At 43.7% G+C, this 21,351-nt stretch overlaps 1 protein-coding gene and 2 non-coding genes across 3 annotated transcripts; 1 reads left to right on the forward strand and 2 right to left on the reverse strand.

The window, feature by feature from the left end:
- Positions 1 to 701: 701 nt before the first annotated feature.
- Positions 702 to 15,149, forward strand: USPL1 (ubiquitin specific peptidase like 1). The gene is made up of 8 exons (XM_056858908.1): positions 702 to 847; positions 1,310 to 1,438; positions 2,871 to 3,456; positions 4,850 to 4,948; positions 8,286 to 8,415; positions 10,231 to 10,356; positions 11,991 to 12,151; positions 13,308 to 15,149. Exons 1-8 carry the CDS (start codon positions 761 to 763, stop codon positions 15,080 to 15,082), a joined length of 3,093 nt encoding a protein of 1,030 aa, XP_056714886.1. The 5' UTR covers positions 702 to 760; the 3' UTR covers positions 15,083 to 15,149.
- A 4,351-nt stretch (positions 15,150 to 19,500) lies between these two features.
- Positions 19,501 to 19,573, reverse strand: TRNAV-AAC (transfer RNA valine (anticodon AAC)). The gene has a single exon. It is a non-coding gene; the product is annotated as a tRNA-Val (tRNA).
- Positions 19,574 to 20,135: 562 nt separating this feature from the next.
- On the reverse strand, positions 20,136 to 20,209 carry TRNAN-GUU (transfer RNA asparagine (anticodon GUU)). Its single transcript has one exon. It is a non-coding gene; the product is annotated as a tRNA-Asn (tRNA).
- Between the last annotated feature and the right edge of the window lie 1,142 nt (positions 20,210 to 21,351).

Below are 21,351 nucleotides of genomic sequence, written 5' to 3' on the forward strand. Positions count from 1 at the left end.
TTAAAAGTAAAAATACAAGCTCTATCATATACAAAAAACTGCCAGAGCTTATTCGTCCTTGAGATTGTATGGAGGAGAAAGAAAAGGAAAAAATCCTAGTAAGTGAGAGAGATAAGATGCAGCTGTATAAGCACATAACAGGTTTTAACTCAAAAGACTTATTTGTGCCTAAATGAGTGCTACCAACCTGTAGTTATTGCAGTAGTCCTTAATTTTATGATCATAAATTCTGTAGCAAGTTGCTAGTGAAAGGGAATAATAATAATGAGTAATTAAAAAATCTTTTAACCTGTTGTGCACCATTGGCCTTGGCCTTATCTTTATTTTGTGTATTTGCCATAGATAATGGCTGCCATGGTGCAGTGTTTGTGCCGTCTTCCCTTGCTTCCACCAAAAGTGCCATTTTGCAGGTGACTCTAGAAAAATATTCAAGATCTGCTGGGACTATGAACTGAGCTCTTGTTAGCAAATAGGCATTTCCAGTTGGTTGCTTTACCTCCTTGTGGTCATGGTGATTATGGAGCGTAGTGCCTGTCTCTCTTGCTGTTGTGTATACTTCCCTCCTCTCGACCATCCTTTTCCTCCTCCTCCCCTCCCACCCCTTTCTTCATTAATGTGCTTTCTAAAAATTGTGATTGATTTGGAATGCTTATATAACTTTTTCTGTTCACTTCTTATTTTTCAGGCGATATGGGGGAAAAAATCCTTAAGACTGTTGAAAATGTTACAAGTGACATGATAATTTAGCCAGTGCCTCAGAATGATGGATTACCAGAAGACTGGAAATGGTTTGGAGGTGGCTGGTGTAGGGGAGTCTGCAGTCCACGTGGTGGGGTATTTGGGAAAAGTCAGTTCAGTTCTTTCACATTGTGCAAAGTTCTTTTTTCCCTTCCTCAATTTTGGGAGATTTCCCCCCTCTTTCTATTGGTGTACTTTTACTATTTGGCATTTTTTTTTAAAAAATGTAAATTTTATAAAATTATTTTTCCACGGAAATCTATTGAAATGGCGAAAGATTTATTGTTCAGGGAAGTGTTTTATCTAATGCTGGGTACATTTTAGAATTAAGGATGATAGTAAAGCTTGTTTTGTTTTGTGGAAATTAAATGAACACTTGGTCAGTGTAAAACCAAATTACTTATAATATTGTTTGATCAAACATGTCTCATATATATTTTATTTATTCTTATGCTGTCTAGTTTAAATCTTGAGATGTGTAAATGACTTTCATAATATGAAAGTCATTTTGCAGTGTGTTGTTTGGCCTCTCCACAATGACATATTTTATGTATTTTTTACATCATTTTAGGACTCAAATTCTGCTGAAATAATCCAGGATGGACACTGCCCCCTTTGCAAAAAGAAAGGTCGAAAGCAAGCTTTGAGAAAATACCGCATCAATTTTCAAGAGTCTGTTTTCCTTTGTGAAAATCCTCAGGTATGTTGGCATAGCTTAGGTTGCAGAGACTGCAGTCCTAAGAGCACTTTTCCTGGGAGCAAGCTCAAATGAATTAAATTGGACTTACTTCTGAGTAGACCTACTTAGGATTGCTCTTTGAGTTCAGCTTCATCGTAACACATCAATCTGAGCATTTGTAGTTCCTTACTAAATGGCTTCCATAGCGTTTTACAATAGGGTAGCTCTCTATTCTTTGACATAAGTGTCCAGGTTCTATTGAACACAGAAAAATCACATTAAATCTGAATGCGCAAACAGCTGTCTTGAAGAACTTGTAATGTCATCTGACATACTGGAGATGGATCCTGTGCCTGTTAATCCATGAGCTTCAGAATTCTATCTGAAGGTTCTCAACTGAATATTTTACATAAAATATAAATCATACTGTGATGGCTGCCTTCTTCTGGGCTAACTTGCACACTTGCTCTTTGAGTCAACTTCTGTTTACAGGGGCACATTCATTTCGAAAGTTTCACTTGCACACTTACAGATAAACATCTGTTCACACAGACACAGCAGCTTCTCCTCTGGTCAGGATATTGATAAACAGCTTAATCTGGTTTTGAGATACTTTGTGCAGCTTGTTGTTTTTACAGTGGTTATGGTTATAAAAATTATGTTCTATTTTTAGCTGCTAATTGATAATTTTACTGTATACTGCCTTGGGAGTCAAGTCTGTTTCAGTGTGCCGGGCATAAATGTTTACATTAAATAAGTTCCTTGTATGTTTGTGAATGTGTAAGCACTGGTGCTGTGCTCCTACCTGCTACTGCCTTTTTGTATTGTGGGTGAAAAGAGGCCTATTTTGTCCCAAAAGAGGAGGGGAAGCCATTTTCTGGAATCTTCTGGTATGTGCTTCAGAGGCATTTTCCACAAAATCCCAGAAATGAGAAAATAGGCTACTCTGATCCTAACTTTTTTATCACCCTTTAGCCTATTTAATTCTGTTAGAAAGAAGCTAGGAATTTCTTTCCTATTCCTTAAGCACAAAAATGAAGGGGTAATAATAACAAGCCTAGCAGCACTCTGCAAAGCAGCATTTAGATAATAATTTAATATCCTCCAAAAACTGAAGACAAAAAAAAAGCCTTACACTCTTGAGTAGAGATTGTCATCATCCATAGTAGCAGCTTCAGCTCTTTAGAGGTTTTGGATTTCAGTGAATCAATTTATAGTGTGATAGACTAGTATCAACATTTATTTCCTGACTTCTCCATTTTTGGGAAAAAAAACTATCTCTGAGATCATTAAAAACCTATTGGATTTTTTGCTTTTAATTGGATGCTTAATTCTTACAGCTGTAAATTGTGTAGACTGTCCTTCATTTCGTAATTCACGTTTATAGCTTATTAATTTGTCAAATTGCAGTTCTAGTATCTTGCATTTTACACACATTCTCTTTTTCTTGCAGTGCGTCTACCCTCTGGGATTTGATTCCCTAAGTAACATTATAGTTCCTATTGATCCAAAAGATTATTCATCTCAGGGCACTTGCAGGAAAAGAAAGTTCTTCAAAACAAGCTTGGTAACCACTCCCTCTGAATCCTCCTCAAAACGTGATCTTTCTCCCAGGTACAATGAAGAGAATCTGTTTAGAACTCATTCAGGACATCCTGATTTTTCTCCAGCCACTCAGCCTAATTTTAATAATGCAACGGAATCCATGCCGCAGAAAATGGAAAGACAAGAACGTTCATCAGACACATTAATTGTGCAGCATCAGGGCTTATCAAATTCTGAACCTTGTTCATCGGTGTCTAACATTTTGCCTCAAGACAACACATTTCCTTCTGAGCCACGGTGGCTTCAGTGGAGGAATGTGCATGCTCTCTGCTGGTTAGATTGCATTCTGTCCATACTAGTGCATTTAGAAACACTGAAAATAATTTTGATAGGATCCGTCTCAGAAAATTCATCAGTAATCCATAGACTGCTCGCAACGTACAACCAAGCAAATGCACTTGTGAATAATTGCCAGAGCAGGAACCCGGACACAGGTATTTTTTTTTCTTTTGCTATAAAGAAGTAATTTTGTGTTCACAAGAATTTGGTAAGATGCACAGAAATCCCAGCCTTTAAAATACAAGTAATTTCATTACGGTATTTGTAACAACATTGATCTGGACTTTGCATTCTCTTTCGCTCCCTTCTCTCTGAACAATGAATTTGTGTATCTGGGTACCTAATGCTATCTTTTCAATGCTGGAACACAATCCAGCAATTAAATTGGCAAGGTTCAGGACTGTAAAAACAACCTTTGCAAAAACAAAAAACACCAACCTCTAGTGCTTGCTAGTTAACAATTTTCACTGAAGAGCTCATTTCCACCTTTGTAAGCTCCTTTCATCCACACAAGTGCCTGTCAGCCAGTTCCTCAGCCTTTGATGATATTACTTTACTCTTTCCTTTTATTATTAAACTTGTATGACCGAAGGCCTTAAGCATAAAACCAATACATCACAACAGATCAAAACAGACAAACCAGTATAACATGACAGGACCAAAAACAACAACCCCAGATCAATAGAATACATATACCTTGTAAAGTCTGCAAAAATATGGAAACGCTTCACGAATTTGCATGTCATCCTTGTGCAGGGGCCAATATTTTTACCCATGATTGGCATGAAAATTATCCATGGTGATGATATAAGCAGCAGTTATGTGAAGGCTGAAGTAGCCCCCACCCCGCCTGTCCAATGCAGCGATATCACTAAATGTATTCAGTTACTTGCGTGGAATCTGCTGTACAAAAACTGAGTTCAAGAGTTGTGCCTTCAGTGAACCTTTTCTTCATCAGTTTGTCTGCTAGAGAATCCTTAAACATCTGCCACAATACTCCCAGTACATTAAGTAGGATTTGGGGGAACATTCCAGAGCACATGCATGGTTCAGGCACAGCAGTTATATTTTAGATATAAAATATTACTGTAGTCCCAGGGAAAGTGCACTCTAAAATATAACCAGCACTTCCCTCTGACTGCATGTTGCAAGGGAAGATGAGTGGTGTCGGCATGCTGTTCTTCAGGGACATTTGTCTGGTATGGCCAATCTTAGTGAGGGAACCCCAGGATTCTCAGAGCACAGTTTGAAAATCACTGTAGGAGAACAAAACCTCAGGATTGCCTGAGCCAGAGACACTTGCTAATTGAGTGGTTTATGCAACTTAGCTTTGGTTATATGTTTTGGAGGTGGTTGACACAATTTGGTTAAGCAGCAAGCCTGTCTTCAGTATGCTTTTTGGTGCGACTGTATGCTGCAAAACAAGGGATACAATGTCATCTGTTAAGTAGCATACAGTGATTAATGGTACCGGTTAGAAAAAGGCCCGTTTAAGAGAGCCTTGGGATGGTTGATTAAAATTACTTCACACTGGTGATCTCATTTCAGAGGCTCCTGTAGATGTTCTGTCAAGAGCTGAATCACACCTCAATGAAATCAGAAATACAATTTTTGCACAACTTCAGCCTCGACTTAAGTGTGCATTGGGTAAGTAACTTCAGGGGCATTCAGTCTTAATTTGGGGCTTTATAAACTGAAGGCATTAGGGTCATCTGTTCTCCTGCTATGGCAGAAAACCTCCTACCCCTGGGCAAGGATTGCCAGGACACCACAACATCACTTCCGTTTACGTAACTGGAAGTGATGTTGTTGTGATGCTCCAGGAATTTCCACAGTCTCTGGGTCCCCCCACCCCCATAGAAATGTTTGGAAATTCCTAGAGCATTGCCATTTTGGGGGAAATTCCTAGAGAATCACCATTTTCAGGCACCTAACCAGAGGTGACGTTTTGGCATTGGATGTCACAGCATCACCATGTCCTTCCCCCAAAAGCTCTCGGCGTGTCCAGTAGAAAGCTGGCATAGCGTGAGGATATCTGACATCATCCTGTTACGGTTCATCAGCTGCTGTTCTGGGCAGCCACTCTGGGTCTTTTTGGTGGACTATTACTCCAGGAAAAGAAGAGTTGGTTTTTATACGCTGACTTTCTCTACCACTTAAGGAAGAATCAAACCAACTTACAATCCCCTTCCCCTCCCCACAACAGACAACCCTGTGAGGTAGGTGGGGCTGAGAGAGCTCTAAGAGAGCTGTGACTGGCCCAAGGTCACCCAACTGGCTTCATGTGTAGGAGTGGGGAAACTAACCCGGTTCACCAGATTAGCATCTGCTGCTCATGTGGAGGAGTGGGGAATCAAACCTGGTTCTCCAGACTAGAGTCCACCACTCCAAACCACTGCTCTTAACTACTACACCATGCTGGCTCTCAAAGCAAAGACCAGTTACCTAAATGTTGTTTTTTCCCTGTGTGGCAGAAGTTCTGTGCCTCCCCCAGTAGAACTTCCAGCCCCAAAAGGCAGAACTCAGTCCTTCTCTTGTGGTTCCAGAAGAGTTGGACTCCCTCACCTCACTGCTGTTCATTCTCCAGATGGAGCTCAAGAATGCACGCTGCTCCCTTTGGAGCCAAGATGCTTTTGAATCCTAACCTACATAAGGGAGTTTTGGTGAGGCGCTTCCAGCTTGGCTGAGAAGTCCCTTCGTTCAGTGTGCATCGTAGAGTCTGAGACTGGGACTCTTGGGGGGTAGCAAGAGACTCTGATTGACAGGAGGAAGTATCTGACCAAGCCAAGTGGGGAGGGGGAGATGGGGGCAGGCAGGCAGGCAGCCCTTAGGCTAAAGAAAGATCATGGCATGAGTGGCTTTGGACAGAATAAGGAAAGCAATATAAAGCTGGTGACCAAACTGCCTTCCTCCACCATGGATATAATCACAGACAGACATGGTGGACAGATCCAGGAAGAGGATCATTGTGAGGGGCTCTTGAACAGAGGTGTGTGTGTGGGGGGGTTCTATTCAGTTATGCTAAATAGCATTACCACAAAGATGGTGAGGGGTCTGGAGACCAAGTCCTATGAGGAAAGGTTGAAGGAGCTGGGTATGTTTAACCTGAAGAGGAGAAGACTGAGAGGTGATATGATAACCATCTTCAAGTATTTGAAGGGCTGTCATATACAGGAGGGTGCTGAGTTGTTTTCTGTTGCTCCAGAAGGTCGGACCAGAACCAGCGGGTTGAAATTAAATCAAAAGAGTTTCTGCCTAGACATTAGGAAGAATTTTCTAACACTTAGAGCAGTTCCTTAGTGGAACAGTCTTCCTTGGGAGGTGGTAAGTTCTCCTTCCCTGGAGTTTTTTAAGAAGAGGCTAAATGGCCATCTGTCAGCAGTGCTGATTCTATGACCTTAGGCCAGTGGTTGGCAAACTCATTAGTCAACAGAGCCAAATATCAACAGTACAATGATTGAGATTTCTTTTGAGAGCCACCTAAAAACAGATGCTCCACCACTGACCCACAGCCCGTCCCAAACGGTGCAAGTGCAGACTTCCCCCCCCTCCCGATTCCCAAGCCCCACCCCCAAATAAAAGGGAAACCGAGGCTGGCTGCCCAACCCTCGGAGGGGCCACCCGCTGCCACCCCCAGGAAGGGGGCTCCTCTCCCCCCCCCCCGGCGCTGGGCATTGGCAGGCGGTCAGCCTCCCCCTGCCTTGGCCCGGGCGGGGTGGGGCGGGGGGCAGCAGCGTCCGCGGGCAGGCGGGCAAACGGGCTGAGGCTCCTTCCGACTGCGCGTCCTGCCGTGGGGGATGGGGTGCCGCAGCGGCGGGCTGTGGCTTGGCTGGGCCTCTGGCCTCGGCGGAGGGTGGGCGGCTGGCCGGCGGCGGTGTGAGTCGTCAGTGCTTCCCGCGAAGAAGGGCCGGCCAGCCAGCCGAGGAGACCTTTCCCGAGGAAAGGCACGGCGGAATGCAGCTGACCTGAGCAAACGGAGGCCGGGACTGACCCTCTCCGTCCGGTCAGAGGCCAGTCTCGGAGGCAGGGGCGGCTGCTCCAGGCCCCTCCCGGGAAACGCCGCGTCTCCTGGCCCCAGCGCAGAAACAGCCTCCTCTGGCCCACGTGGTGGTGGAGGAGGAGCCCAGGTGTCCCCAGCCAGGGGTGGGGCGGGGGGGGGGAGAGGAGCCGCTGAGCTGACGGACAGGGGGGTGGGGAGGCAGGGAGCCGCACTCAAGGGGCCAAAGAGCCGCATTCGGCTCGGGAGCCGTGGTTTGCCGACCACTGCCTTATTCAGATCATGAGAGGGAGGGCACCTTGGCCATCTTCTGGGCATGGAATATGGGTCACTGGGGTGTGTGTGGGGGGAAGTAGTTTGGAATTTCCTGCATTGTGCAGGGGGTTGGACTAGATGACCCTGGTGGTCCCTTCCAACTCGATGATGTGACATGGATGTCCCCCAGTGCATTCAGGTACTGTATAATTGCATTTCCCGAACATGTGATAGTACACTAACCAACTTTTTTCCAATCTCTGGTACATTTCCTTTTAATCTAGTTCTTTAAAAAAAATTATTTATGGGTCCAGAGAGAGTCATTGAGTTATGTGCCAACACAGTACAATGCTCACTGGCTGTTCCTCTTTGGTCTGTCCATTAGCTGGAAACCACTTTTCGTTGTCATTAGCTTCAGTTAAGATCCTGGTTACGGTGATCTAATGGATTGAGCATTTTTGGTTGGGTTTTGTGTGTGTGTGCGCACGTGTGTACATGCATACAATTGATTACTCAGACAGCACCCACTCCCCTTCTATGCACTCTGTATCAGGCGCATGAGGCTGAGATTAATCCTGCCATCAATTCATCATTCATAAACTCTTACCTTGCAGTGCGGCTGTGTAAATAGTAAATAATATTTGGTTTTAGGTTGAATTTGATGGAGTAACGTTGTATAATATTCATTATCTTATGTAGGGTGCTTGTGTTGTTGTATTTTTCCCTTCATAGGTAATGAGGAAAGCCCGGTGTTTGCATTCCCACTACTTTTACAGAATGATCCTCAAATAGAGAAGCTCTTTTTCCATTCATTTTCATGGACATTTGAATGTTTACAGTGTGGCCACCAAGTCAGTGACAGGTGGGTTTCCGCAGAAGATCCCTCCCCTTCTTTAGTACAGTTGGTGAAATGTTAATATTCATAGCAGTGTGGATTTTCTTTTCTTTGGTGAACTGAGAGTACATACAGGATTTATGAGGGTGTTCAGTGTCAGCGCTTAACTTGTAGAGCATTTCAGCGCTTAGCACGAAGTAGTATGTTTGCTGTAGGAGTTAGCCCCAAGAAATCAGGTCTTCCAATATTGTCGATCGTGATTTATCATGTTGATGGGTTATAACATGCAATGTAAAGTAAAATGCTGCATAATAAAATGCCACAAAATATATAACAATCTCCCAAACACTTAAAGGCCACTGAACATAAAAGAAGCTTTTGGCCACACCCCATTCTGCATGATTGTGTTCCTTGGCTTTTCTTAAGCCTAGGAGCTTAATATCTCATCCCTTTAACCCTCTGTCGATAGCTATTTGTCAGTCTAAAGAGCTAGCACACTTAGGCTGCAAGGCACTTCCACCAGCACAAAAGGGGGGCAATTTTTGCCAACTCCCTCCTCCACTGCAGACCTCCATTTTGCCTTCTTTCTCTTCCCCAAGGGTCCGTCAACTGTGGCATGATTTAGGAGCACTGCAGAGGGAAGGGGAAAAGCCATAAGTGCCACTCCACTTGTGCTAGATAAGATATACCCTGTGGATGTGCATGCACTGGGGAGAAGCAAGTACACAGCCCTAGATAACTTTTGAAATTTTGGTTTCAGCTGGACAAGCAAGCCTTGCATATTGAGTCAAGTTAATCAGCTCTACAAGGAACTTCAAGGACCTGAAAGCTACACATGCCATCCCCCCCCCCCGCAGGTGTATGTAGGTTTTTTTGGGGGGGGGCATTTTGCCTACAGACTTGGTTATCTTTCAGGCAGCTGCCTTCAGGCCCCCAGTTCTTTGCAAAGGTCCCAAGATGGGTGGAACGAGCTAAACCACCGTGCTGATCATTTTCGTAGTACAAAGGAGTTTTTGCTCTTTCCTTTTTCCAGGGCTGCTGAGTCCTCATGGAACTCAGGTGTTTCAGTGCAGTACTCAAAAATACTATAATTCATACAATTAGCATTTATAGAACAATTTGACTCCATATTTATTAAAATATATAGCATCACTTACAGGAATCTGTGACATGTTCTCTAAAGACGGAAGGAATGTCCACAGTGTGCTAACGAGGCACAAACTAGCCTAGAAATTATATAGCATTTTTGAAGCATTTCATGTACATTATCTTCTTGTAATCTAGGGTTGCCAACTCCAGTTTGGGAAATTCCTGGACATTTGGCGGCAGTGCCTGGGAGGATGGAGTTTAGGGAAGGCGCTCGGTGGCAATGTGATGTCACTCTAGGACTTAAGTTTCTCCTATACCCTATAGTATACCATACTGTTCACATTCCAGAGCTGGCATTTCCTCCAGGAGAACTGAGCTCTGTAGTCCAGATGTCAGTTGTAATTCTGAGAGAATTCCAGGTCTCGCTTAGAGGTTGGTAACCCTATTGTAATCCTGTATAATTTATATCCTGTTTTTTTCCTGTCCAGAGAAGCTGAAGTGAGTGGAAGAATGCTTCTGCATTTTGTGACAATTCCTAAAAGGGATAAAGTCAAGAATTCTATGTTATAGGCATCCTCAGAAGGAATTTGCAACTGAGTGTGGCCTATCAAATTGCCCCAAATAGCAGATTAATTCTGAATCTAAACTGTTCAATCTGGTGGCTCTTCTGGCCATCCCAAGTTAATGTTCCTATTTTGCTTTGCAAGACATATTTCTACAACAGTGGATTAACTCTTTGTTTCCTTATTTCAGGTGTCAGAATACCTTAACAACGTTTACAAATATAATCCAAGAATGGCACCCGCTAAATGCTGTTCATATTGCTCCTTGCAATAACTGCAGACACAGAACTCAGAGAAGAAAAATGGTTCTGGAACAGTAAGTGTTACTCCTGTTTAAATGCTGAAGTGAGCAAAACTGTATCAGGGATTGACAAATAATCAGCAGTTTCTGGTTATAACCAATGGTTGGGCATTTTTTTTCCAGTCTCCTCCCACACAGAGACACTGCAGATCCCCACACTATGCCAAGTTCTGTCTAGGGGGAGAGGATGGTTTCTTTTTGGGAAGTGCAGTGTGCTGCAGAGGGAGAGAAAAGACAGGAAAGTTTCCATCCATGAGTGGAACGCCACTCATGGCTACTTAGGTAGAACTCTGTGACTAAGAGAGCCAGCATGGTGTAGGGGTTAAGAGCGACAAACTCTAATCTGGAGTACCGGGTTCAGTTCCCCACTCCTCCACATGAAGTCTGCTGGGTGACCTTGGCCCAGTCACAGTTCTCTCTGAACTCACTCAGCCCATGCGGAAGCAGGAAATGGCAAACCACTTCTGAACATCTCTTGCCTTGAAAACCCTGCACGGTTGCCATAAGTCAGCTGTGACTTGGCAGCACTTTCCACCCCATAAACCTGAATAGCCTTGTTGGGCAGTATCATGTAGAGGCAACTGTGCTCCTCAAAAAACGGTCTCGCAGAAGTCCCCTTACTCTTGAGGATATGGTATACAGTGGCCCCACCCAAACCTTCTGTTGTTATGTAATAGCCTCCTAGAAGGGGTGAGGCAGGCACCTACTCTTGGGCCTTCTGGTGAGGCAGCAAGAGCCAGCAAGGTGTAGTTGTTAGGGTGTTGATCTAGTATCTGGAATACTCCCGTTTCAAATCCTCATTCAGCCGAGGAAGCTTGCTGGATGATCTTGGGCCAGTCACCATTTCTCAGCCCAATTTACCTCACAGGGTTGTTGGGAGGATACAGTGGAGGAAAGGAAGAAGAAGAGTTGGTTTTTATATGCCAACTTTCTCTACCACATAATGGAGAATCAAACCCCTCCCCACAACAGACACCCTGGGAGGTAGGTGAGGCTGAGAGAGTTTGGAGAGGACTGTGACTAGCCCAATGTCACCCAGCTGGCTTCATGTGTAGGAGTGGGGAAACCAACCCAGTTCACCAGATTAGAATCCACCGTTCCAAACCACTGCTCTTAACCACTATACCATGCTGGGGAACGATGTAAGCCTTCTTAGGTTCCCACTAGAGAGAGAAGTGGGGTATGAATGAAGTAAAATTAAAAAGAATGGTTTAAAAGAGGCTTTGCGGCATCTTGAATGGTCTTTTTCTTAACTGCTTTAACTGTTTCAATTTTTTAAATTACCTGTTTTAATTGTGTATGTAACTTCATTTAATACTTTGTCATTGTCCATGGGTCCTGGTTGTCATGGGGGAAATGCAGGATATGTAAATATACTCAATAAATAAATAAAAGGTATAAATTTCCAGTTCCGGAGGTGTCTCTTGGAGAGAGTCTGCAATTTGATAGTCCTGTTGTAGAAGAAGACGTTCTAATCGACATATGTTATGAAACCAGAGTTTTATTTTTTGTGAAACAGTATTATCATGTGAAATCTTGTGAGATTTTGTAAAACGTGTAAGAGCAGTGATACACAGAGCTGCTCATTTCCATTCATAATGTGAATAATTTAATCCTAAAACTAGAATTTATTGTGTGTTTCATGGCAGGGTCCCCTCGATACTTATGATGCACTTTGTCGACGGCTTGCCTCATAATGACCTGATGACCTATTCATTTCAGTTTCAAGAGGATTCTTATCGAATATCAGCTGTAGTTCAGTATCGGCAGGAGCCAAAGCACTTTGTGGCATGGGTCTTTAACTCAGATGGTAATTCAGTGCATTTTGTTTAAACCTTTGCCCTTTTTAGACGTGTGATCTACTGGCCCCTAGCTCCCAGATGTTTCCACAGTAAGAGCATAAGAGCCCTCAGGACCTGCTAATATCTGTATATTATGGGCAACTGAGAGCCGACATGCCCTTCTCTCTTACTGTACTTAAGGTACTACTCCAGTTCCACAGGACGTATTTCCACAACATATACGTCCATTCCTTGGCCCCTCCTGTCCCAAAGGTGTCAGAGAGCCTCCCATAATAATAGCATCCTGTACACATTCAGAGGAACCAGGCATTGTATGTTTCTTCTTCCAGGTGGGGGTGTTCCTACATCATCACATCCTTGCAACCTCTTGGTGCGCCCACTCTAGACAAATATTTTAATATATCTTGCCCTCAAAAAATCAGGGCCTCTGTGTTGTGGAGTATTTGGGAGCACAGCCTCATGGAGCAACCTTAGCATAAACTTGCATTCATGCATCGAGCTAGAGCCGTTTCTGGGATTACAGCTGTTCTTTTCAGGCTGCTGCCTGGTGCCAGCAGTGGCTGTCCCTGTTCCCTTGACAGCAGAGTTTTTTCTGTAAGACTGTTTACCGTGGAGAAAGTAAGCCCCGCTAGTTTGTAAGTACTTGCCCTAAGAGAAAAATGGCTGAGTTTTGTTGTCTGTTGTTGCACAGAATAAAATTCTATAGCGGCTGAATAAATGCTTGTAGCAGACATGTATTTTGTTGTTTCTAAAATGCTCTACCTTGCCTTTCTCCTGCCAAGCAGGGTCCAAAGTGCTTTACCTTTTAAGTCACATGGTACAGTACAGTAGTGTCAACAGCTGAAAAAATCAGGTATACCACATCTCAAGGAGGGCAGGTCTCACTCAGTCCTTTTAGCAGGCCAGGGAGAACATTACATCATGAGCTGAGTTTTTCTTTCCGTTCAGCCTCCCCACCCCACCCCCCAGTATGTCTCAAGTGGTGTGGGTGGGCAGGCTAGTAAAGAAGAATTTTTGGCTCATAATTCTTGTGAATATGCATGCAAGGCTAGCTTCCACAATACCTTCCCACGATTGTACGTGTTGAAAGTGCATGACCTTTGCACTGAAAGATGTCCACAGATGTGTATCCTGTGTTTCTAAACTCTTCCTCTTATTCTTCAGGAACGTGGCTGGAGTGTGATGACTTACAGGGTTCATACTGCAGTAGACGGGAAAGATTTGGAGTGCCTCCCTCTGAGGTTCACATTGTCATCTGGGAAAGAAAGCCACCCCGAGTGACGAAGGAACTAGATTTGCAGTTGCAGAAAGGTGGAGCTAGGGAAGCTTCTCTTCAGAAAGCAGAGAAAGAATGTGGTGATGAGGCTGCAGATAATATTCCTTTCCTTTGCCATGGAAAGGACCTCTCAAATGCTCATTCCAGGGACACACAAAACATAGTTGGCAATGACAAAAGTAGTTCACTTTGGGGGTTTGAAAACCTGGCAGATGATGATGAGATAACATTGACTGTTGAAAGTGTTCCACTTGACTCAGTCGGTAAACCACTGGAAGACAGCAATGTGACAGCGAGCAACCTGGTAGCTGAAAAACTACAGCAGCAAGACCCAGGTGGGGTTGCTGTGTCCCCATTGTTGGAAAACACACATGCTCTCTTGCATGGAGGACAACCAAACAGTGAAAACACTGCGTCTGTTACGCTAGAATTTTCGCCAAGCAGTAACAATTACTCACCAGGAACCTTGTCAGTTCAAACAGTATTAGCTCAAAGTAACACAATTCCTGCTCAGGATAGCAGTGGCTGGGTCCCAGAAAGGCTACAGAGCAATATCAGCAGAACAGAACCACGGACTAGTGTGCAGGAAACGCCCGACGCTGTGCAGCGTACAAGAAAAAGGACCACTAATTCCCACACTGCTGTTCCGAATCGTCCTTCCCAGTTACCCTGTCAGAACAGAGCAAAACCGTTTGTAGCAAGTTGGATGCAGAGTCTTCATAGAAAAAATCCTTGTTTTATGCCTAAAGCTAGTAATAAAACTGAGAGTTCTCAAAAGCCTCTGAAGAATGAACCTATAGTAAATCCACTAGTCAAGGGGCCAGCTGACTTCGGTGGCTTCTTAGCTAAGCATTCAGAGAGAAAGCCCCAGGCAGCAAAAAGAGCAGTTCCTTCGTTACCCTCCGCCCGTTCTCTGGCTGCAAACCACCTTAGAGAGAAACAAACCTTTGGAAGTGAAGGAACTGTGAACAAGATCCCAGTTACTTCTACTTTGGATAAGCAGGTTCAGCCCAACCAAACTCTCGATGGAAATAAAAACTTTACAGCCGTTGAGGAGTCAAACCCACACCAGCTGCGTATCCAACTTCGTCAACATAAAGATAAAAAGAAGCTTGCTTTGATAGAAAAGCAGGCAAACGCCAGGGTGCGAAATGGAAGATCTTCCAAGAAAAGCATGAAAGAGCAGTCACAGCTTGGATCCCAGGAGGAAAACGATTGCTTGTTAAGGGAACTGCAGCTCCACATTGAGTTCGAAGATGGCAAATCTGTGAGATCTCCAGGCACCAGTACGTCTCAATGCAGCAGTGATTTCATTTTATCTGAGCTGCTTTCTCCTGCTACAACTGTTGCTTCTTCGGAGCTTCCAGCAGAAGAAGAATTCAAATATCTAGAAATGGGGGGTTGCAGGATAGAATCCCCAGTATCTAGTGAGAAAGCTGAGGGTGCGCAGAACTTGGATCACAATTACTACACTCCTGAAAAGGGAAGTTTATATGGGGATCATCTAGACATCTTGGCAAACAAATCATCCCTGGATAAATTTAACTTTGAGAGTCCCACCAAACAAGATATTTTCGAAGAGTTCGGCAGTTCAGCGCTGAATTCAGTAATGGATAATGCTGACTACTTGCATCATTTTGATGAAAGTCTGTTAACTTGGTGAATTGTGTTTTAACAATTTCAGAATTTCCTATTGATTGGCTTTGAAGCAAAGCGTTAATTAATTTGCCTGTGGCTCTACTTGAATATTTGAAAGCTTGTGAGATGATGATGATGTATTCTTAATAAAGTGGATTTTTTAATCCTTCAAAATGAAGAAGAGATGAAAATTTAACTATTTACATTTTTTATGACCTCTTATTTGATAAAGTATGAAGATCCTAGACTAGTTCTAGAGTTGTACCAAATCTTTTGGTTGTCTAATTTTAAGGAAGGGTGGTATCGTAAGTAGGGCTGTCAAAAAAAAAAAAATTCGGTACAGTTCGGATTCGGCCGAATTTGACCCTTGTGGGTTCGGTACGTGCCGAAGTCCGAACTCCCCCGCTTCGGATCCCCGGTAATTCGGGGGGATCCGGAGTTCGGGGGAAAATTCGGCCCCAGCGCGCCTTCAGAGGGATTCCCTGAAGGCGCGCGGGGGCCCTTTAAACTGATCTGAGCCTCCCAGCTGGGAGGCGCAGATCAGTTTAAAGGGCAGCCCGCACCTTTTAGCGGGCTCTGCTGGAGAGGCTCGGGCTGCCCTTTAAACTGACCTGCGCCTCCCAGCTGGGAGGCGCAGGTCAGTTTAAAGGGCAGCCCGCGCCTCTCCAGCGGAGCCCGCTGAAGGGGGGTGGGCTGCCCTTTAAACTGACCTGCGCCTCCCAGCTGGGAGGCTCAGATCAGTTTAAAGGGCAGCCCGCGCCTTTCAGCGGGCTCCCCTGAAGGGGGGCCGAATTTGCCGAATTTATTCGTGAACTCCCGAACTCGCTGAATTCGGCCCCCCCGGTTGCCCGCCAGTTCGGATTCGTCCGAACAGAAAATCACCGAATCAGGGGAAATTCGGTTGATTTTCAGTTCGGACCGAACCGAATTGACAGCCCTAATCGTAAGATGCTTTATGTCCCTAATGGGGAGAAAGGCAGGCCGTGTTCATTTAAATAAATGATAGATTGATAAATTTAAAAATAAATAGGCATGAGGGCTGAATGGTATCCAGCAGTTGCCTTCCAAAGAACATTTTACTGGGAGCAAGCCCCATTGACTAAACCTGCTTAGGATGGTTCTCTGAAGAACTTAAACCTTCAGCAACTGAGCTTTCAAAATAGTCATCCCTAAAGAAACCAGGTTTTCAGAAAACCAGCGGGTAGTTAATGTAATACTCTTAAGCCAGCATATGGTGTAGTGGTTAAGGGTAGTGGACTCTAATCTGGTGAACCAGGTTTGTTTCCCCATTCCTCCACATGAAGCCTGCTGGGTGACCTTGGGCTTGTTACAGTTCTCTCTCAGCCCCACCTACCTAACAAGATTCCTGTTGTGGGGAGGGGAAAGGGAATGAGATTGTAAGCCGCTTTGAGACTCCTTAAAGGTAGAGAAAAGCAAGGTATAAAAAGTATCTGGTATACCATAAAGACTGGTATGGGGGGAAATTACCTGGCAGCCTAATTTCTCTCTTTATAAATGGCTGGAAAGCATAATTAAGGTAGAACTTTGGAATATGTTGAAGAACAGGCTTTCTAAGGAAGAATCTATCAATGTAATTGCAACAAATTAGGTGTTTATGTGTTCGTGCATAATGATGAACATTTTTTATTCCTACTCTGAAAGTCTTGCAAAAGGAACTGTATCTTGGGTAAAGTGGCATTGAGGAATAACTTAATAGTGGTAAAGTGTGGCTACAATTAAGACTACCCCCCCTTCTCAAAACATGAGAATTTGGGGTCATCTGATTAAATGTATTGGTTGAAGAGCAGGCAGTTATATTTGATGCCATTTATAATTAATGTATGGAATTAACTGCCGTGCCATTTATGAGTGCCACAAAAGTGTTAAGACTCATAAAAAAGCTTTCAGTATGGCTGTTCCTCAAGATTGTTCAGAAGGGAGCCACCATGTTGAAAGATAGTGTACCTTTCATTACAATAGACTCAGAACATTCAAGGGATGATGCAACTATGCATTGCTTATGAGAATCTTGTCTGTCAGCAATCTTCAAGTAGATGGGTGGTTGATCCTGGTGATGAAAATGCCCCCCCCCCAGATTCTCTAGCAATGATGATTTCCCACTGTTTATGAGAAGCCAATATACTGCTATATGTTTATAATACTTTACGACTTGAAGTACCAGACAACAGAACTTAGTAAACAGAATCCAAATTACCAGGCACATCTCAGATCAAGCTCCTTGTTGGTTCCATCCTAAGCAGAGCTAGACCCTTTGAAGCTCACTGATGAGAATGGACTTAGAAGGGTGGAGCTGTGTTTAGGAATCAACTGTGAATCACTCTCTAACGCCCATCTGTTCTTTTATCATTAGATGGGTTACATTAGGGTTTTTTTCACCCGTGGGAAGGAAAAGGCCCTGCTCTTGGTATTGCCTTGCTGGGATGTAAAATTTTATTTAAATAAGTAATTATATGCTTTACTGTAAGGGAACAACTTTACCCCCTGAATGTTTTGGCCGGGAAGATGAATTATGAGGTCAGGGCTGAGCAGAGATGAAGAGGAAGCTGCCACCATCCGCTATTCCAGCAGCCCATCTGAATTTTAAGACATTGAATAACTTTTGCCTTCAGTTTCAGTCTTAAGAACGTTGTTTTCAAAATCTGCAAGAGAAGGATTCTATAATGCGGTGTAACTTTTTCATTGTCAACTAGTGCCTCGAGAAGTAACAAAAGTCACCTTTCCCCCCATCAGCCTGTTTCACCCATTGCTTCTTATGCGTTTGCTGCTGATGTGTGTTATTTTTTAGTATTATGATACATTACCAGACCAAGAAGAGTTGGTTTTTTTATGCCAACTTTCTCTACCACTTAAGGGAGAATAAAACCGGCTTACAATCACCGTCCCCTCCCCTCAACAGACACCCTATAAGGTAGGTGGGGCTGAAAGAGTGTGACTAGCCCAAGGTCAACAAGTGCTGCTGTGTTTGATCTGTCAAACAACATTTTAACTTTAAGATCTTGTTCAGATATTAAATCAGAAATACAAATGTGCTGGCCTTACAAACCGTGGCCAGGAACACCACAAAAAAAAAGATTGGGAAATGAGGGGGTTTGATACAAAATGTCGCAGTTTGTTTATTTATTAGATTTTTATCTCGCCCCCGGCCACAGCCGGGTTCAGGGCGGCCACCAACAAATCAACATACAAATACAATAAAACCATAAAATACAAAATCCAATAAATATCCATTTAACTATTCTAAAAACAACAGTAGTTAAAATTCCAAGGCGGCGCTCATCGCCGCCTGACATAACAGGCAGTCAGCACCCCGCCCCCGGAAAAAGTTGGTAGCCAGCAATAGAAGAAGGGGGGGGGGGTAGGGAGGCTGACAGTGGTGGGAACCGTAGCCATCCTCAACTATAGGGCTGGCAGAATAACTTCATTTTACAGGCCCTGTGGAACGTGTCATGTGGAAGGGAGTTCCACCAGTTCTGTTTGGGATGCTGTTTACAGGTAAGCAGTCCGAGATAGTTTTTAACTACCTGACAAGTAATGTACTGGAATTATTTCCTGGCTGTGGGTGAAATATTAAGGCACTTTATTAGGTGCAGCACCAAACCATATACATTTAAAATGGACACATTGTGGGTTTTGTTCTGATAACTTACCACTTAATCCCTTCCTCCCTTGGCCTCTGCCCAGTTATATTCTGTACTGGTCCGTGCTGCCGATTGAAATAGTTTAGGGAAAATAATTCTCCAGCCCTTTCCACTCCTAAGAAATCTGTCAACATTAACATTTCAAGTGAATTCCGAAATAGAGGAGAGCTTCGCTGGAAAATAATTGCTGATGGCCATCTTCTCCCCACAAGACTAATTTTGCTGATACAAAATGTATATTAAGGCCAGCAATTGTCTTCTGGTTCAAAGTTTACAGCCTTAACTTTTCAGCAGCTGATGCTACAGTATAAATACCAGATTCTGTTCATGTTGGAGCCCTGTGCTAAAAACCAGTAATATCAGTACAGGTCTGCATTGCTATAAGGAATACAAAAGGAACATGGGCAGTGAATCTCCTGATTGTTTCTTTACTAATACATGGGTGTTAGGGTCCATTCATATCCCTGTACGAAGAAGAATTCTTACTCCAAAACAAGTGTAACTAAAATTATTTTAAGAGCTTTGATGTGACTTTAAAGTGAATTTTGCTGATATGCCGTGGAATTAAATTTTGGATCAAATCCCGTTCCCACAACCCTCCTAAAACAGCAGACTTTCCTCTCCCCTCCTCCCCAGGATTTAAATGTAACAGCGGTTCTAAATATACCTGCAGTTCGGTGCAAATGTTGAGAACTCTGGACAGGAACTCGCCATCGTGTTCGGGATTTAGCAAATGTTTTTCTGCTCCCAGAAAACAGCAACAGGAGTTTTAAAAATGCATTGTTGTTTCCGCCCGGTTTCGAACCGGGGACCTTTCGCGTGTTAGGCGAACGTGATAACCACTACACTACGGAAACCCAACTTACAGGAATGTTTTCCGGCTTCAATCTTACAGTGGGCTTTGAAACGACCAGTAATCCTTGCGCATGCGTGTTGATCAGATGGACAGACATTCTGCATACTGGGTTGCACTTCGCAGCTTAGTACTGCATACAGGGAAACATTACTAAAGGTCACTTTCGCATTCTATGCACAGACTACTTTATCAGTTTTTACATAATGAAGTAGGAGGGAAGCTTTCCCTGCCAACAAGTGTGGGAGGAAAATAGCGCCTCGGTTTGCCAATCTGTCAGTCTGTCCATCTGTAGTATTTTTAAATTTCACTAGTTGCCCGTAGGCGTCTAGGGCAATTCAGAAATCTCTATTCTGGGATCACTTTTCTTCCTAACATTAACTCTTCCTTTGCAGCATGTGAGTTTTTAAGCTTAAAAAACCAGGAAGTATTTTCTTGGTGCAAACGTGAGCGGCTCCTTTTTGTGGGACGCAAGCTACTGAATGGGACAGAGCTGCGCTGCGAAACGGGGTGCCTCTTTGCAAAGCATATGCCGAAATGCCGAAGGGGGAGTAAAAATTGGGAAGCGTCCCTGGGTGGGCTCGAACCACCAACCTTTCGGTTAACAGCCGAACGCGCTAACCGATTGCGCCACAGAGACCTCGTTGGCCGGAGCTTTCTGCAGGAAAGGTTTCTTTCCGGGAATGATTTCAGTGTTCATGTTACCTATCCGGGAGCGTTTTCTCAAGCGGGGTTTGCAAGCCGGCAGCATTTGCACGGTAAGGGGAGGGAAATGAAGGCATCCCAGGACGAAGGCTACTCTCGGTAACTAGTCCTCCATTCAATTAGATCCGCTATTCTGACCCCATATCGAAGGCTTTGGGGGCGCTACCGGGGAAAGAAGAGTTGGAGCCCAGCTGTTTACAGTACGCACGCACAGAGAAACAATTAACACACGCTGGGCTCCAAAGCAATAAAATGCAAGAGCTACCTGTGCACGCGCAATAAAGCAGGAGTCCCACGACAACTTAGAGGCGAACACACTTTATTCAAGAATAAATTTCCATACACTGCATCAGACGCATGAAGTATTTGACCATTAGGTGGGTGCATTTATATACTAAAAGCTGCAAACAGAAAGGCATTTGAAAGTGGGCTCTGGTCTGCAAAAAAAATTATGCTGCAATAAAGCTCTTTGTTTTAAAAATGCCACAAGATGTTTTTTGTTGCTTAAGGTCTCATCCTTGTGCTCGGTATTAATTGAACAGGAATTTCTGCTTGCTTGGTTTGAAATACTTGTATCCTTCCTTTCAATCAAATTATTTCCAAGATACTTTCCGACAGATTATTCACAGTGGGTAGCGGTGTTAGTCTGTCTGCAGTAGTAGAAAAGGGCAAGAGTCCAGTAGCACCTTAAAGACTAATAAGAATATTTTCTGGCAGGGTATGAGCTTTCGTGAGCCACCGCTCACTTCTTCAGATACCAGAAAGCTCAGACCCTACCAGAAAATATTGTTGTTAGTCTTTAAGGTGCTACTGGACTCTTGCCCTTTTCTATTCCGACAGGTTAAACAGGACAAGAACAAAATATCACTCACTCATTTAAAACAGCTTAAATCAACACCCGAAACAGCTCCTGCCTAGTAAAAAGGTCGATTATGGTGTTCCTTTTAAAGCTTTTTTTACAATCAAACCAGCTTTTTTTAAAATTTGGCATTTAAATGAAAGTAGTCGCTGGGAAACGTGACTGGAAAAGGTACTCCCTAGCAGGAAATAGCTTACTACCTCTTGATTCTAGTCCAT

This window comes from Euleptes europaea, chromosome 12 (genome assembly GCF_029931775.1).
Source record: "Euleptes europaea isolate rEulEur1 chromosome 12, rEulEur1.hap1, whole genome shotgun sequence".
Lineage (NCBI taxonomy): Eukaryota > Metazoa > Chordata > Lepidosauria > Squamata > Sphaerodactylidae > Euleptes > Euleptes europaea.